General features: G+C 48.8%; 1 protein-coding gene across 1 annotated transcript in view; it reads right to left on the bottom strand.

Moving 5' to 3' along the window:
• Positions 1 to 17,433, bottom strand: part of LOC147685096 (uncharacterized) — a 1,199,247-nt gene that overhangs the window by 1,116,612 nt on the left and 65,202 nt on the right. The window contains exon 2 of the mRNA XM_086940986.1: positions 10,370 to 16,817. Within this exon, the coding sequence (XP_086797112.1) occupies positions 10,370 to 16,810 (6,441 nt within the window). The 5' untranslated portion in view covers positions 16,811 to 16,817. The remainder of the gene's footprint in view (positions 1 to 10,369; positions 16,818 to 17,433) is intronic.

Here is a 17,433-nt window from a genome sequence, read left to right as displayed (position 1 = left end):
CAGCAATGTAAATAAGCAGTTGCACGATAATCACTTCAGTATAGCAATGATGAACTTAATCTTAATTGGTGTTTCTAAATTTCAGGAAGTTCTTGAAGCAAATGTCTCTAGTCTCTTTAATCAGCACACGATATGCCAATATTATGTGATTGAAAACGCTCTTCAAAATGAGCCAAGAACCATGCCATGTGATTGAAAACGCTCTTCAAAATGAGCCAAGAACCATGCCAATGTTTTATGCTAGAAACGCTCCCAAAATGAGCCAAGAATCATGCCAATGTTTTATACCGCTAACGGGACCCGGCCCCTAGCGTCAGGGACCCTTCGCGCCTCTAGCGCGTCTCACCGCAATGCTGTTGGGAGGGGGGATTCCCTTCCAGGCGCACCCCGCGGCGAGCGCTCACTAGCGCTCCAGCCCGGCCGGTCTCAGGACGCTCCTCCGCCCGCTCTCGGTTCTCCAGGGAGCAGCGGGGGGCAGAGACGGCAGGCCGGGGGCTGGAGCACTCTTTCAGGTCCCTCGGCGAGGTCAGGTCAGTCTTCCCCGGGCCCGGCGGTGATCGCGGTGAATTCTCGGCTCCTCCAGTCGAGCGGGCCAATCCAGACACGGCAGAACGGGCGAGCCTCCAAAGCACCCGGGAGTCAGCCTATGGCAGTGCGGCTCCCGGGTCAAGCCTGCGATGACGCTCCTCGCCCTAGCCAATCACCACACGGCAACAGTGGTGACGCTGCGCCGCACGGGCCAATCCCGTTGCGGCGTTTGGTGAGGGGGCTCGGCTCTCCCGTCCAATCGGAGAGCAGCGGGCTCGTTTTCGGTCGCGTTGGTACCAGCAAGGTACGGGGTCCTTCGTCAGGGGTTTACTGATCCCGGGTCGCGGTGGTGAAGCTGCACACAGGTTATTTTAGTGCGCTCTGCTCGGGGAAGGCTCACAAACCTTCAGTCTGCACCAAACACGTGTCGATGGATTCGGGGGCGTTCCCGGCGTCGCGTGACGTCGCCAAAAGCCAAAGAATCTCGGGAACGCCCCCGAGTCTCCTCCGGCCATGACGGACGCCTCTCTGTTCCAATGGCTAGCCTCCATTTATGGAGCTAGCCAATGGGACAGGGGGGCGTATTCCAGAGTCACTACTGCAATCAAGAGATTTCTCTGGAGGCGCAGCCTAAAGGCTCCGTTCCCCAGCGAAACCTAAAAATAAACCCTTCCAAGTAGTTAAGACCTGGGTTGGCCCTGGGGGCACATACGCAGTGGTTTGTGGTAAAAAGGGACGGAGGGAGATTACCCTAGCCAGTGTCTATGGCCCGCCGCAACTGCAGCCCCAGAGGTTACAGGCAGTAGCTAAGATATTGTTGGACACAGACTCCTCAACTCACATAATAGGGGGGCGACTTCAATGATGTGATGAACCCACGCTTAGATAGATCTCATGCAGCGACTGGCACTCAGGCGCCTACTCCACTGGCGGAATTTGTGAGATCCTTAGGACTGACCGACCTTTGGCGCCGACACCACTCACTTGACCGTAGCTGCTCTAATTTTCAGGGGCACATAAGACTTTTTCCTGAATTGACTACCTTTTTGTTCCAGCAGGGGTGATTCAAGCCATTGAGGAAGCAGAATATCTAGCAAGAGGTATCTCGGATCACTCATCATTGAAGTTAAGGGTAGGAGGTAGGGAACATAAAATCGTCCGCATACAAAGCAATACTGTCGACAGCCCCGGAGCCCACTCAAAGCCTCTAAGCTGTGCATCGATACGCACCCACGCGGTCAACGGCTCCATGGCCAGGGCGAATAAATACGGCGAGAGGGGGCACCCTTGCCTGGTGCCGTGTCTAATAGAGAAACTGGAAGACTCTGCTCCAGCCACCCGAACTGATGACATGACACGAAACGGGGCCAAGATTAAGCAGGGGCAGCAGTGCGAACAAATAGACCCAGCTCAAAGAGTCGAATGCCCTGTCTATGTCCACTAGGAGGAGTGCCGCCTGTTTGGCCTGGTCCGAGTGCACAAGTGCTGAGATGTGAGGCAGGAGCTCCGGGGGCCGACCTGACTTATGGAACACGCGAAAGCGGCAGGAACGAATCACAGACGCTCGACCTCGAAACTCAGGGATTTCCCCTAACAAATTTACTTTCTGAAAGACCGGATGATTGTTGGAAAACAGTACAATAATGATGAAGAACTGCAATGAGCAGACTGATATGTAAATAGCCTTGAAAAAGCCCTGGCGCGAATCGCCATAGGGGGCGAAACACGTGTCGGCTGTTCATGTTTTTACTAGAATCAATAAAGATCCTTTTCTACACAAAAATTGACTTTTGACTCAATCTATATGAGCAAGGATTCAGCCTGATGATACAAAGAACTGCTGTAAACACACTCACTATCCCCCTAAAGACTTATGGAACATCACCTCTTCCGCATGCCTCCAATCTGGGGGAAGCCTACCCTGTTCCCTGGCCTCCTCCAAGGCCGCTGGGTAGTGAGGGGCCAACTGCAGATTGAATCATTTGAAGAATTCCTTTGGGAACCCGTTGGGTCCAGGGGCCTTCCCGGAGTTGAGCTCACCCAGGGCCGTGCTGAGTTCCTCATCTGTCAGAGGGAGTTTCAGCCGGTCACGCACCTCATCCGACACAGCTTTGGGCGGCAAATCCGCTATGAACTTGTCCACCATATACTCCGGCAGGAACTCCCGGGGAGCATAGAGCTCCGCATAATATGTAGCAAAACTCTCTGCTAAGGCAACCAGGTCCGTAATCGGAATTCCCGCCTTATCTAATATACCCGAAAGGGCCTGGGCATGGAAGGTGCCCGGACAGATCCGATGCAGCATCTTGCCAGACTTGTCCCCCCACTGACGTATCCTGCTATGCGTTGCCAGCCAAACCTGTTGAGCCTCGTGCATCAGGAGGGCAGCATAGGACTGTTGCGACAGGAGCGCTGCCTCATCGCCTGCCCCTCACCTGCTTCCCGGCTCTGGCGCTCCAGCGTCTCTACCTCTGCCTTGGCCTGTACCAACTCTAGCCTGTGCTGCTTACAGGCCGCCACACACCAGGCTATATCCTTCCCCCACAGGGTGGGTTTCAAGGCTTCCCACAGTGTCCCGGCATTGGAGCCAGACCCCTCATTGACGATGAAAAAGTCCGCAATGGCCTCGCTCATGTGTTTCCCGTAATCCTCCTTTTGTAGGTGCCACACCGAGAGGCGCCAACGGAATGGCTGCCGCCCCCTGCCCATCCGAAGGTCAACGGACACCAGGGAGTGATCTGAAAGCCCGCGAGGAAGGATCCCGGCTGATGCTGCCCTACTAGCCATTACTCAGGGAACGAACATGTAGTTGAGTCTGGAAAAGGATTTATGGACTGCTGAGAGATATGTGTACTTCCGTCTGTCCCCATGGACACGCCGCCATGTGTCTACCCAATCTAGGCCCACCGCCATATTATGTAGTTTCGTGGGCTGGCCAGCGTCCGGACCCCCCCAATACTGTTCCTGTCCTTGACGATATCCATTACATAATTCCTGTCCCCGCCCACCACAGATGTCGCATCGGGCTTGTCAGCCCATATGGTAAACAGATTCTCAACCAGTGACCACTGTAAGGGGGGCCGTAGAAGCTAATCAGTATCAAGGGATCCTCCCCAACCATGCCTCGGATAAACAGGTCAGAAAAGGGGGTGGTGATGAACAGAGTGTCTGAATTAAGCAGACCACTCTTACCCAGTCCAAAGATCAGGGCTTGATCCATCACCGTTATTTATCTCACTGCACCATCCCAGCTCAGAACCTGGCTATATGCAAATCAGTCAGTCCCTGGCCAAGTGCATCATGGGAACAGGGCAGACTAAACTACCAAGCCAATTCTTCACCAGAAAGGAGACAAGCTACCGGGGACCGGTTTCTGGCATTTCAGCCGTCTTCGGCCCGGCTTGCTTGAATCCTGATGGTACAGTGAGAAAGGGACTCATGTCTGAGTATACCCTGCCACACCTATAGTGGCCAAAAACAATTCAGAAAAGGGGGTTGTGATGAACAGAGTGTCTGAATTAAGCAGACCACTCTTACCCAGTCCAAAGAGTCTGGAAAAGGATTTATGGACTGCTGAGAGATGTGTGTACTTCCGTCTGTCCCCATGGACACGCCGCCATGTGTCTACCCAATCTAGGCCCACCGCCATATTATGTAGTTTCGTGGGCTGGCCACCGTCCGGACCCCCCCAATCCTGTTCCTGTCCTTGACGATATCCATTACATCATTCCTGTCCCCGCCCACCACAGATGTCGCATCGGGCATGGCAGCCCATATGGTAAACAGATTCTCAATCAGTGACCACTGTAAGGGGGCCGTAGACGCAACTCCGTATCAAGGGATCCTCCCCAACCATGCCTCGGATAAACAGGTAGCACCCTTGCGTGACAGCCCACTGCTTGGAGTGTATGTATGGGATTCTACGGTGCACTAGAATTGCTACCCCCCTCAAGCCCCTCGTAAAGCCGGCATGGAAAACCTGCTGGTACCCATATCGCTGCAGACACCGTGGCCTTCATACCCATTAGGTGGGTTTCCTGCAGCAAGAGGATGTCTACTCTGGCCCTCTTTGCCTGATGAAGAACAGCACCACGTTTAATTTTGTCTAGAGCCCCGCGCACGTTCCAACTGACAATGCGGAGGGTACCCGGGGACACCCGACCACCTTCAGAGCGACCAGCCATTAGGGAACGGGTATTGCCATAGCACGGACGAAGGGTCGTGAAAGCGCATGCGTGTAGTGTAGAGAACCCATTGTGTAAGTGCAGCTCGTACCCTAAAACAAACCCCCCCCACCCCATACCTCAAAAACGCTGAAGTATCTGTCGCGCAGGGTGGGCTCCCAGTCCTCAACGGGGAGACGAGGGCCACCCCAGCCAATGGAGCCCCAACTTACAGCCCATGGCCTCAGGGCCCATTCCCAACCAGCATCCAACAGGTGGGGATTCAGCCCTCGGTAAGACTCCCCCAACCAATTTAATCCAAAGCATTCACCCAAGCAGCTAGAAGAGCACAGCAGCACCACCTAGATAACATAGGTCAAGGTTCTGCTGGCCCGGAGCAGAGCCCCCGCGGGACGAGGCCCCGCGCGACTTGGAGCGTCGCCGGGATCTGGATCGTCTATCACCCATTTGCTGTTGTCCTCGAAGTCCCTTTGGCGCGACTTCGCTAGAGGAGGAATCCGACTCCCGCCCAGGCGGCTTGTGCACCCTCACTCGAACCATTTCATCTGTCCATTTAAAGACTTCCTCTGGAGTATCAAAGAATTGGGTGCGGGAGCGGTACACCACTCGCAGCGAGCCGGGAACAGAAGGGCGTACGGGAGCTTGAGTCGGGCTTTCGCGGCCATGAATAATTGACGTTGTTGCTGGACCAGACGTGTGTAGTCCGGAAATATTAGGATTCGAGCGTTCTCATAGAGCAGGGGTTCTTTGGCCCGGGCCTGTTTCAGTATGGCATCTGGATCAAGATAATTTAAGAGTTTAGCTATCACTGGCCACGGGCGGGCTCCCACCGGGGGTTTCTGGATCAGCACTATATGGGCCCGCCCCACAACAAAGAACCGGGACACGGCATCTGGAGGAAGCCAGCTCTCAAGCCACTGGGTAAGGAAACGTTCCATGTTGCCATTTTCGCATCCCTCCTGAAATCCAACGAATCTCAGGTTGTTCCGCCGGGCCCGTCTTTCTGCATCTTCAACCCGGAGAATCAAACCCTTCTGAATATTCTCAATATTCGCTACCTTTTGCTTCAGAGTCGGGATATCGTCCTCAACTCCTGAGATGCGGGTCTCCGCCTCCGTAATGGGGGCTACTGCGTTTTGCAAGTCTTGGCGCAGCAGCATAACATCTGAGCCTACCGCCCTGATCTTGGCGTCCAACATGTCCCTTGATTGGGTAATCGCAGCTATCAGGGCCGCATTGTACGGAATGGCCTCCTGTTGGCCTCCAGTAGCACCAGCCGCAGCTCCCGGCCCAGTGAACTTATCGATGGGCCCATGCTTAGTCTATCCCCCTCTGCCCTTGTCCCTCGTCATGTCCGCCCTCAGTGGCCACCCAGCAGGTACGAGCGGAGCCAAGCCAGGCGTTAACGCTGCGACTCCCTCAGTGCAGGCACGAACCGATCAGTCCGGGTCCCAAGCTGTCTCTGGAGGGGAGGTGCCCCTGACCCAGGGCCAGCAAGCCCCCTCAGTAACCCACGCAAGGGGCCGCGCAGTCCTGCCGTAGGCAGTATCCCCGGGGCCCCGCGGTCCGACAGATGGTCGATAAGGGTTACCCCAGGGAGGAGAGCATGTGCGGTCCGACTGACCGCCGACGCGTTTGTGCGCGGCGTCCACAGGGGGAGCCCATCCACGCCGCTAGCGTCACACCCAGGGGCTGCGCGGCCCGACTGACCGCCGGTGCAAGCGACCCCCAGGGGAGGGAAATATATCAGTGGGGGAGAGAGAAGAATAGTAGAAGGCAGGCCCGGTAGTAGGTCTCTGGTCTCCTCCCCACGTGGCTCGGTTATGCTGCCGATCCCCCACAGCAACTCCCAGTGCGGGGAAGGGCACTGTCACCCCCAGTCGCCATCCTCACCCTCCGTTGAGGCTCCAATCACTGAGAGGATATCCCGACAGCCAGGGGGTATCACACCTCCCCCCCGCTCCTGCTGCCAGCCACACCGCTGAGTCACCAAGCGATAGATTCAAAGGCCACCTCTGGGCCAGCCCCTGCAATCCAGCCAGAGCCCTCCACAGTTATTTCCAAGGGCAGCCTCAAATCCAGGGCCAAGTTCACCACCTGCAGGGCCCTCCCACGGTGTGCGCACGGTCTGGTTGACCGCCGATGTGCTCGTGCGTGTGGACAGTGGTGGGGGGCCCCTACTCACGCCCCAGGCTGCACAAATCAACTGTCGGCCACTGAAATCCCCAGGCTCGGGGGCCTCGCAGTCCGCCAGACTGCTGACGCAGCAGACCCTCGAAGGAGGGGAAAGTCAAGCGGGGAGGAGTACAGGACCGATGGTAGGCCCACTGCGCCACACCATGTGGCTCGATTCCGCCACCGAGCTGCCCAATCACCCCAGACGTAGGGGTAAGCACCACCTCGCCGCGCCACGGGCCACTGCCTCTGACAAAGTGCTGGTCTCCAGTGAAAGTCCCAGCGGCCAAGGATGTTCGGGCGTGGGTCCCCGATCCGGCCTCTCCCAGCCGCTCCTCACCTGCACGGCCTATGTCGGCCGTCGCGTCACCTCCTCCACTCCCGGCACGGCCACGCCAGAGGATCACCCAACCGCAGCTGTACTACCAGCTGCCGTCACCGCCTCTCGGCGCCGCTGGGCCACCACTGGCAGCCCATAGCCGCCATCAGCCGCTCAGGGTCGCTTACGTCCTCCGGCTCGTTGTCAGGCCACACTCCACACGGGTCCCGCCCGCTCGGCCAGCAGTTGCTCCAGGTGCCTGAAAATCGCACCTAGTGTCCCGGGAGGGTTAACTGAGCTGCTGGGTCGTCACTGAAATCCCAGAATAGTCAGGGGAGCAAGGATAAGTGTAAGATAATTAGCAGGCTGGACGGTGCTCGCTTAGCACACGTCCGCCATGATGGCTCGCTAAGCCACACCCCCAGATCTAATAATTTTCACGTTTGTGTATAGCTTTTTGTTTTATTGTAACTTTTTATCTTTTTTATTTACTGAAATGAAAATGGTTATGTACTTTAGATGCTAAAGAACTATAGCGAAATATAGTTAATTGGATTGGATTGGGATCCAGAGTAGTTTTTCAAGGGATGCGGCGGATGAGCTCTGTTTGGGAAGTTTCAGGACAAGTCTAGCAGAGGCACGTAGTACCATCTCAGGCTTATGGAGTAGCTCTTTGGAAGCACCTGCGAAAAGACTATTACCACAGTCAAGTGTGGAGGTGATTAGGGCAAAGGCAACTGTTTTCCTGGTGCCCACTGGAAGAAAATTGAAAAACATTTGATGGGATTTTATTTCATCGAAGCACATTCCTGTTACTGCCAGAGCTTGTGGGTGGTAGGTGAGGGCGGTGTTGAAATTGTCCCCCTAGATTATTAAGGAATGCCACTGTGCCAGGGGGCGGGGGAACGAAGTTGGGCCAACATTGGATTGGGAGAACAGGTTTGACTTGTGGAATAGTAGGATTTCGGTTTAATCTGTGTTGTATTTAAGGTAACTATATTTCATACACAGGATGACAATGGTGAAACAATTTTGGAAATGTTGCTCGACCTGAACGAGTCTGTGTCTAGGGATAGAATCCACTGTGGTTTGTCAATGTAGGATGTGGTAGCGATTCCAAATGAGACTATCAGGGAAATAAGGGTAGCCATATAGATATTAAATAGTGCTGCGCTAAGGGATGAACCCTGTGGTACTCTCAATGTCACTGTCTTTTTGTTCATGAAAATGTTCCTAGGACTACCATTTGTCTCCTGCCAGTCAATAAAGATCTGATCCAGGACAGATCCTTATGGGAGATGCTGCTTTCTTGAATCCATTAAAGGAAAAGATGGTATCAAACGCTGCGGAGAGATCAAGCAGTATCAGTACTGCATTGTTGCCAGCATTCCCAGGATTTTAATTGTCTCGGAAACTTGTAGTTGAACTGACTCCATTGGGTACTTGGGTCTGAAACCGGATTGTCGGGGATGTAATGAACTAGAGTTTTCTAGAAACGGAGTGATTTGACCAATTTAAATTTTTTCCAGCATTTTGGTCAATGCACAGAGTAGATAAATGGGCCGTAGGTTGGACCAAATAAAGATTATTGACTGACTAACTGACAGGATGGTGGACTCTGCAAGGGGCTTTTTTGTAGGTGTTTAAAGACTGCCAGTTTCCAAGCTGTAGGAACTTCAGCCATAGATATAGAAGTGTTAAGAATCTTATTCATTAAGCAGTTGGCTGCATTGATGGCCATGTGGAGGGTGGCTGGTGTGCATGGTTCATTGGGAGAACCATACTTATGGGAAAGGATGGCTTTGCAAGATTGTGAGCGCGAAATCTCCTGAAAGACGTCCAGTCTTGCAGTAATGGCGTTGAAAGGGCTATCTGAGAGATGGTCAGTTATGGGCATAGAGGTTGAAATGCCCCGTTGTATGGTCTGAATTTTTACATCAAAGAAGGCTGAGATCAGAGGGCTTAAGAGGCAGGACTTTACCTGGAGAGGGCTTTGGGTTGTAGGAAAGATTTCAGATTTTGATTATTTTTGGATTGTAATGAGCCTCCTCAATTTGGGCGGTGAAGTTAGCTTTCGTGGTTTCCTTGATTAGCTTATGGTAGGATTTCTGGGCAGTCTTAAAGCGGGGCAGGTCCTCAGGTGTGTAGGCCTGACACTATTTGCATTCAAGCTGTGTGCAGTGCTGTATCTGTTCTGTAAAAGTAGGGGAGAACCAGGGTGCCGATGGAGTTGACCTTAGTTTACAGGATCGAGCTGAGGATGCTAATTCGTTGCCTGTGTTCATAATCCAATTATTAAATGAGTTACGGTCATTAGATAATCTTCCTGCATAAGTTGGGGAGGTAATAGACAACTGAGTGGTGAGCTTAGGGTTCATCATCATCTTGCCCCGTTTGCCCAGGGTGGGGGGCCCGCATCAGTACTGAGAGTGGGGGGATTATAGGCATTGTTCGAAGTCTGGAGGGGCCTACATTTCTTCAGTAGTTAACTGCTTCCTCACCCCTTGCTCTCATTAGGGTAGCCTGTTGGGCGCAAGAAGAAACGGAATAACACAGTTTACTATGAAAGGAATCAGCATCAGTGTTTTTATGAGCTCAAAGTGTGAATTTACTTAGCCATGTTTCAATACAAAAAGTTTGCATACTGACATAGAAATCTACAGACATGATTGAACATCCTGTCAGCAGTCCTTTCAAGTGTACATGTTTGCATTGATATGTACAGAACTTAACAACAGTACAGTAAAGGGTTGCAGAGATAAAGGTCAAATGCACTGAATGATGTTCAGTTTCTGAAGCCATTTTAACTTCGGCTTCGACCATGGACAGCTACTACTAAAAGATCTTGGACTCTCATCATGTGAAAACCTTGAAACGATTATTCACAGCACAGTGGGAGATAAGATACAGTCATTGACAATGTTTTCTCAAGAATTGTTCTAGAGCGAAGAAGAGAAAAATAATCTATTAACCACAGTTTGTAGCCATGTGATAAAAGATGCTCCAGTCATTAATTTCAGGTCATCCTGTGGTGCGACACAATTCCCCAGAATCAATTGGACATCCTCTAAAAGACAGAACTCCACCAACTAACTGCAATTAAACTGAGAAAAATACATCAAAGTGTAATCTAAACCAAGTGCAAATACAGATCATGGCTTACCTGTCCCCTACTGCATTCCTCCAGATTCTCCATGTTGCAGTTGCGAGTTTGCAGGGGACTGTCCCCTACCAGCGAACAAACAGCATCAGGCTTCAGTCTCTGCTGACTGTTTGTTGATCTACAATCTGTATGGTGGGACTCCAGCTGAAGGCTTTTTACATTTTCTGTTTTGCAATCCATAGACGAGGTTTCAGGTTCATGATGCAAGTACTGATGTCTGAAGGGCACATAGAAAGACTGCAGCTGTTGGTCTACTGGATGTTGACTATTTATGAAAGATCTGAATTGAGGGTCCTTGTCGACTGGTTGTTGTCGACACACTAAAGGCACATATTCAGTCTTACAGTCCATGTGCTGATGCCTAGTTCCCAAAGGCAGGGACTGAGGGTCCGGGGTCAGTGGCGGCTCTCTGCTTTCGATAGGTACTTCTAGAGATACTTTGTCAACAGGATGGCAGCTAGTTTTCCATGGTATAGGCTGATGTTTGTGGTCCTTGGGCTGCTGTCTTCTTTCAACACATATGGGTTCAGATGATTCATTGCCCATGGATTGCTGTTTACTTTTAATAGGTGAGTCCTGGGAGTCATCTTCTAATAAAAGTTTATTTTCGATCTGCGTAATTTGTAGCTCAGGATCTTCTGGCTTTTGTCTGTTTTCCATATGGCTAGAGTGAGGTTGACTATGTTCATGGTGCTGTATACTTTTGGTAGGTATAAATCGAATATCACCATCCATGGGCTGCTGTCTATTTTTGATAGGCATGTCCTCAGGTTCAGGTTTCAAGGGGTTGGGTTCACCTTCATTAGATATAGATTCAGGTTCAAAGTGTTGTTTGCCTTCAGGGGACTTGGAATAAGAGTCATCTTCTATAATGGGCTGTAAACTTTTGCTAAGCAGAGATTCAGGGACATGGTCCATGGGTTGCTGACTACATTCCACAGGTATGCGCTGAGGGTTGGGATTTAGGGGTGGCTGTCTACTTTTCATTGGTAAGGATTGAGGGTCGGGATTCATGGGTTGCTGACTACTTTCAATGGGCCCTGAACCTGAATACATATCTACTGATTTTGGTTTACTTTGAATAGTTACAGGCTGAGGTTCAAGATGTATGAGCTGTTGTTTACACTCTATGTGTGTGGAATGAGGTTCTTGATACATGTGTTGTGGTGCATTTTCAATAGCCATGGATTGAGGTTCTTGGACTGTTGGACGCCTTCTACTATCCATAGGAATAGTCTGTTGTTCATCATTGATGGGCTCCTGCCTATTTTCCTTATGTATGGAGTGATGATCAGGGTCCATGGTGGGCAGTTTACTTTCTATTGGTAAGGTCTGAGGGTCAGGATCAAATACTTGTTGTCTACTTTCCATAGTTATGGGCAGAGGACCAGGGTCCATTAGTTGCTGTCCACTTTCCATAGTTAAGCACAGAGGGTCAGGATTCATGGATTGCTCAATACTTTCAGTGGGCCCATATCCTGCACATATGCCTGTCAGTTTCAGTCTACTTTGAACAACTAGGGGCTGAGGTTCAAGGTCCATGACCTGTTGCTGGCATTTAATGGGTGTAGGAAGAGGTTTATTCTCAATAGGCAGAGCTTGAGGTTCTTGATGCATAGGCTCCTGTCTACTGTCCATTGGCATATACTGATGATAGAGTATGGGTGGGTTAAATACTTCTGTATGCATGGAGAGGGGTTCAGGGTCCATGGAGGGCATTTTACTTTTGAATGCTAAGGAAGGAGATTCAGGGCCAACAGGTTGCAGTGTACTTTGAACATTTATTGATTTTGCTTCATGGGGTTGCTGCCTGCGCTCCATATTGAAGGACTGAGGTTCAGGCTCGTTGGCCTGCTGTCTCCTCTCCACTGGTATGGACCGAAGGGCAAGGTTCTTGGGTTGCTGTCTAGTTTCCACGAATGTGGACTGAGGGTCAGGATTCGTGGATTGCAGTCTACTTTCCATAAGTATGGACTGAGGGTCAGGATTCATGGATTGCAGTCTACTTTCCATAGGTATGGACTGAGGGTCAGGATCCATGGGTGTCTGCCTACTTTCTATGGGCCCTGAACCCATCGGTTTCCATCTACTTTCAATAAATATGGATTGAGGATGAAGGTCCACAAGCTGCTGTTTACATTTCATGGGTGTAGAATGAGACCCCTGATACATGGACAGTTGACTACTGTCAAAAGGCAGGGCTTGGGGTTCTTTCACAACAGTCATACATTGATGTTCATCATCTATTGGGTGCAGCCAATTTTCCACCTCTGTGGAACGATGTGCAGTGTCCTCAGTGATCAGTTTACTTTCATATGGTATAGACTTAGGTTCAGCATCAACAGTTTGCTGTCTACTTTCCACAGATACAGACTGAGATCCACCATCTATAGGCACCTGCTTACTTTCCACATATAAGTTCTGGGACTCGGGTTTAAGAGGATCTCGTCTACTTTCGATGAGCATGGTTTGATTGATACGGTCCATCGTCTGTTGCTTCCTTAGACTAGGCAGATCTTCAGGTTCTAGATCCATGGGTTTGCATTTATCATCAATAGCTATGGTTTCAGGTTGGGAGTCTACGGGTTGCGAACTACTTTCAATAGGTATAGAGTGATGTTTATCATATATGCCCTGCTGTGTAATTTCAACATGCATAGGTAGCGGTTCAGGGTCTGTGCACTCCTCCCTCCTTTTGGAAGGTTCTTGTTCTGTCTTACCATCCATGTGCCCCTGTGTACTTTCAGGAGACATTGTTTGAGAATCAAATTCTATGGTCTGCTGTCTACTTTCTATAACCATGAAGTGAGGTTCATTGCATAAGGACTGATGTTTATTTTCACTAGGCTTTAACTGAAGTTCACAATCAAGGTGTACTGACTGCTTTCTATTTTCAATAGGTGTGGATTGAGGGTCACAATTGACAGGCAACTGTATGCACTCCAAAAGAATGGACTGAGGTTCACCACTTGTGGGCGTCTTTCTACCTTCAGTATGTATGGATTTTAAATCAGCATCTATAGGCAGATGTCTACTATTTATAGGTATAGATTGAAGGTTAGAGTCAGTGGGCTGCTGTCTATTTTCAATAAGCATGGGTTGAAGTTCAGCATCAATGGATGGCTGTGCAGCTGTAATAGGTGTGGACTGAGGTTTCCAATCGATCTGATGTCCATTTCCAATAGGCAAGGTTTGAAGCTCATCATCTAGGGGCGAAATTCTACTTTCAATAGCTGTCAACTGATATTCAGAATATATGGGCTGCCGACTATTTTTAGTAGGCATGCACTGAGGTTCAACATCCATAGACTGCTGGTTACTTGAAATAGGCATGGACTGAATTTCACCTGCTAAGGACTGCTGTGTATGTTCAATAGGCATGGACTGAGGATCAACATCTATGGACTGCTGTTCAGCTGCGATAGGTGTGGAAGAAAGCTCACCATATAAAGGCTGCTGCCTACTTTTAATAGGCATGGAGTCAGGGTCAGCTTTCACGGAGGGCTGCATACTTAGTATAGGTTTGGGTGGAGATGTAACATCTATGGACTGCTGTCTAGCTTCAATAGACATGAACTGTGATTCACCATCCATATGCTGCTGTCTACTTTCCACAGCAATGTACTGAGATTCAATATCCTTGGAATGTGACCTACTATTGATGGCTATGGATTGGGGCTTGGAGTCCTTCAGCTGCTGTCCACTTTTAATAGGCAATGACTGAAGTTCAGTGTTTGGATGTAGCTGTATAGTTTCGATATGAATGCATGGTGATTCAGTGTCCTTGGGTACACATTGAGGTTTGGGATACATGGACTGCTCTGTGCTATTGAAATACATGGATTGAAGTTCAACATCCATGCACTGCTGCCTATTTGTGACATCCATTGACTGAGATTCTCTATTTAAGGGTTGCAAACTACTTTCAAGACATATTGATTGAGGTTCTTGGTCCATGGACACATGGCTTCTTTTTACAGACATGGACTGAGTCTCAAAGTCAATTGGTTGCTGGCTACTTTCAGTATCCTTGGACTGGGGTTCACATGTGGTGGCAATGCACGAAGGGGCTCCATCCTTGGGCAGTTGATTACTTTTGCAAGGTATTAACTGAGGTTCTAGGTCCTGGGAATGATGCTGAGCCTCAATGGTAATGTTTTTTTTACTGCTTTCGATTGTCATGGATCGAGGCTCACAGTCCGGAGACTGCTGCTTACTTTCAATAGCTGTAGATAGACTTTCATGGACTATGCTGTCCTTAGAACAAATGAGTGAATAGTCATCTATGTGACAGATGCGATTTGTGGTCATAGAATGGGAATTCAGATTCTTGGTGACTGGTCTGCACTCAGGAGACAAAGAGTGAGATTGATCATTTATGGGCAGTGGTTTATGGTCAGAAAGCCCACGAGATTTGTGATTCAAGAGCTGAGTATCCAGGCTTGTGTTCTGGGACTGTTGTCTAGAATCCAAGGAAGGAGACTGAAGCTCGAGTTTCACTGGCGATAATTTACAGTCTATAGTCTGAGTCAAAACTTCATGATGCATAGCCTTCAATTTAGAGTCCACTGATGGAGACTTAGAGTTATGGTCCTCATATTGTTTACTATAATTAATTGAAATAGTTTCCGATTCTTGATCGACAAATTTTGGGCTACAATCCATAATTGGAGATTGAGAATTACATTGTACCCCTTGTGCACGACAGTCAGCAGACAAGGATTGGTAATTGTGGTCCATGCTTGGTGGTTTACAGCCCATATTTAGTGATTGAGAGTCCTGCTGTAAAGTTGAACAATCAGAGTCTACAGAAAAGGAGTAAGAATCATGCATCTTTTGCTGTGTGCTACATCCTTTGTGAACCACTTGAACATCACGGTTTACCTGCTTCAGCGTACCTTCCATGTGCCTGCATTGTAGTGCAGGGTTATTTTCCTGTAACCCAGAGTCCATGGAAATGGAAGGAGATTCCTGGGTAAGTGACTGTGGAGTAAAATGTTCAGAGAGTAAATGAGATTCATATTTTGCTTTCTTTGGTGTACAGTCCACAGGTAGAGATTTAGTTCCATGGGACATTTGGTGTTGTGTAGAATCCAAAAGTAGAGACCAACTGTCTTGGTTGACATGCTGTGTTCCACCATCCACAGGAAGAGAAGGAGACGTATGGTTTGTGGGTTGTAACCTGCATTCCGTGGAACTGTATGAAGAGTCATGGTTTGGGAGTTGTGATTTACTGTCTAATGAGAGGGACAGAGATGTATGCTTCATGTGCTGTATTTGATAGTCCATAGATGGAGAATGAGACTCTTGGTTGTTGTGCTGCGATCCATAGTCTGTACTAAGCAACTGAGAATCATTATTTGTTTTCTGTTGTGTACAGACCACAGGCATGGATTGAGATTCATAGTCTGTTGGTTGCAGACTGTAGTCCACTGAAAAGGACGGGTAATCGTGGTCTAAAAGGTGTGCTCTATACGGCATAAATAGGGAAGGAGTATTATACGTCACCTTCTGTGATTTACAAGGTACAGAAACACACTGGGAATTGTGGTTGTCACATTGAGGACTATGGTCAGGAAGTAGGAATTGCGATTTGTGATCTATGGCTTGCTGTCTAGAGTCCATACATGTTGTTTTAGAATCATGCATCTTATGCTGTGGGTGGCACCCATGGGGCAGTAACTGAGTTTCATGATTGTTCTGCTGTGGTTTAGAGTCCAGATGAAGGTTCTGAGGATCAGGAGTTATCTGCTGTGGTGCACATTCTGCAGATATGAGTTGAGAACGAAGAATCACCTGTTGAGATTTAATATCAACAGGTATGTGTTGCATATCATAATTTCCCTGATGTGGCGTACTTTCTAAGGAATTAGACTGCAAATCGGGGGTTGTCTTTTGCAGTGTACAGTCTCTAGACATGGGTTTGGATCTCTGTATTGTGTGTTCCGATTCACTTTTGGCAGCTGGAAGAGGAGAGCAATGGCTCACTTCCTGTGGTTCACTGTCTACAGACATGGATTGGGGTCTACGAGTCACTTGTTGTGGTCTACAGTCCGAAGAAGGAAAATGAAGTTCACAAGTCACCTGTTGTGGCCTAGCATCCGAATGCAAAGTTCGCACACTCGGGTCCAGATGGTCAGGCTGAACATCCATAGGCAAGGATTTAGACTCATAGTTCACCTGCTGCAGCCTATCTTCTGACGACAGGCATTTATTTTCAGCACTAAACACTAGTGCGCTTCCATCAATGTGTTCTGAACAAAGGTAATACTCTTCCGTGGTATCTAAAAGCACACTGTTCACAAGATCCTCCACCCCATCAATGTTGCAGCAATGAGCCCATGCTTTCACCAGTGCTGGGTCTTTGGGTATCGCGTGGAAGGTGACAAATGGGTTCTGGTCACTGTGATTTTTGCATCCATTTGCAAAGCAGTGAGGCATTATGGACCTGCACAAACAGAGAAAGGGAAACTCGTGAGACATTTGTCTAAACTAGCGGATAACATCAACCTGGAATTGGTACAGTACAGGACAGCGTTAGCTACATGTACATTAAACCATCCATACATCAGTGTATCATATTTTATATCTTTTTTATTTGGCCGTATCCCATCAACAAATTAACATTTTCTAAACATTAGAAATCTGCTTAGACCGCCTTATTCAAACTCACAAACACAATTAAAAATGTATTTAATACCCTTTCATCAATAATGGGTTCTATTACATTCCATAGAATATCACATCTTTATGAATAAAGCAGTCTTAAAATTCATTTATAAGTTGTCATTGTTGTCCATCCTGAAACTCCAAGATATCATCCTGAGACTCAAGAGGCATTTTTGGTAAACCAGCTAACATACCAGTAGAAGGAAATATCGTATTTTTCTACAAAAAGAGGATCTTTCACTTCTTTTCGTCAACCGAAGTTAATTTTCTTTCTCGTGAACTTCAAATGGCAAAACCAATTTAGGCAAGTGACACGTTTTGGTACTGTTGTGTACCATTTTAGGACCCTATTGACATTTTCCCGATTCATATCCTTATATAGGTATAAAACACCA

The sequence above is a fragment of the Lissotriton vulgaris genome, chromosome 10 (assembly GCF_964263255.1).
Source record: "Lissotriton vulgaris chromosome 10, aLisVul1.2, whole genome shotgun sequence".
NCBI classification, from domain to species: Eukaryota; Metazoa; Chordata; class Amphibia; order Caudata; family Salamandridae; genus Lissotriton; species Lissotriton vulgaris.
Note: the sequence above shows the minus strand (reverse complement) of the source record. Positions and strands in the feature narration are given on the sequence as shown.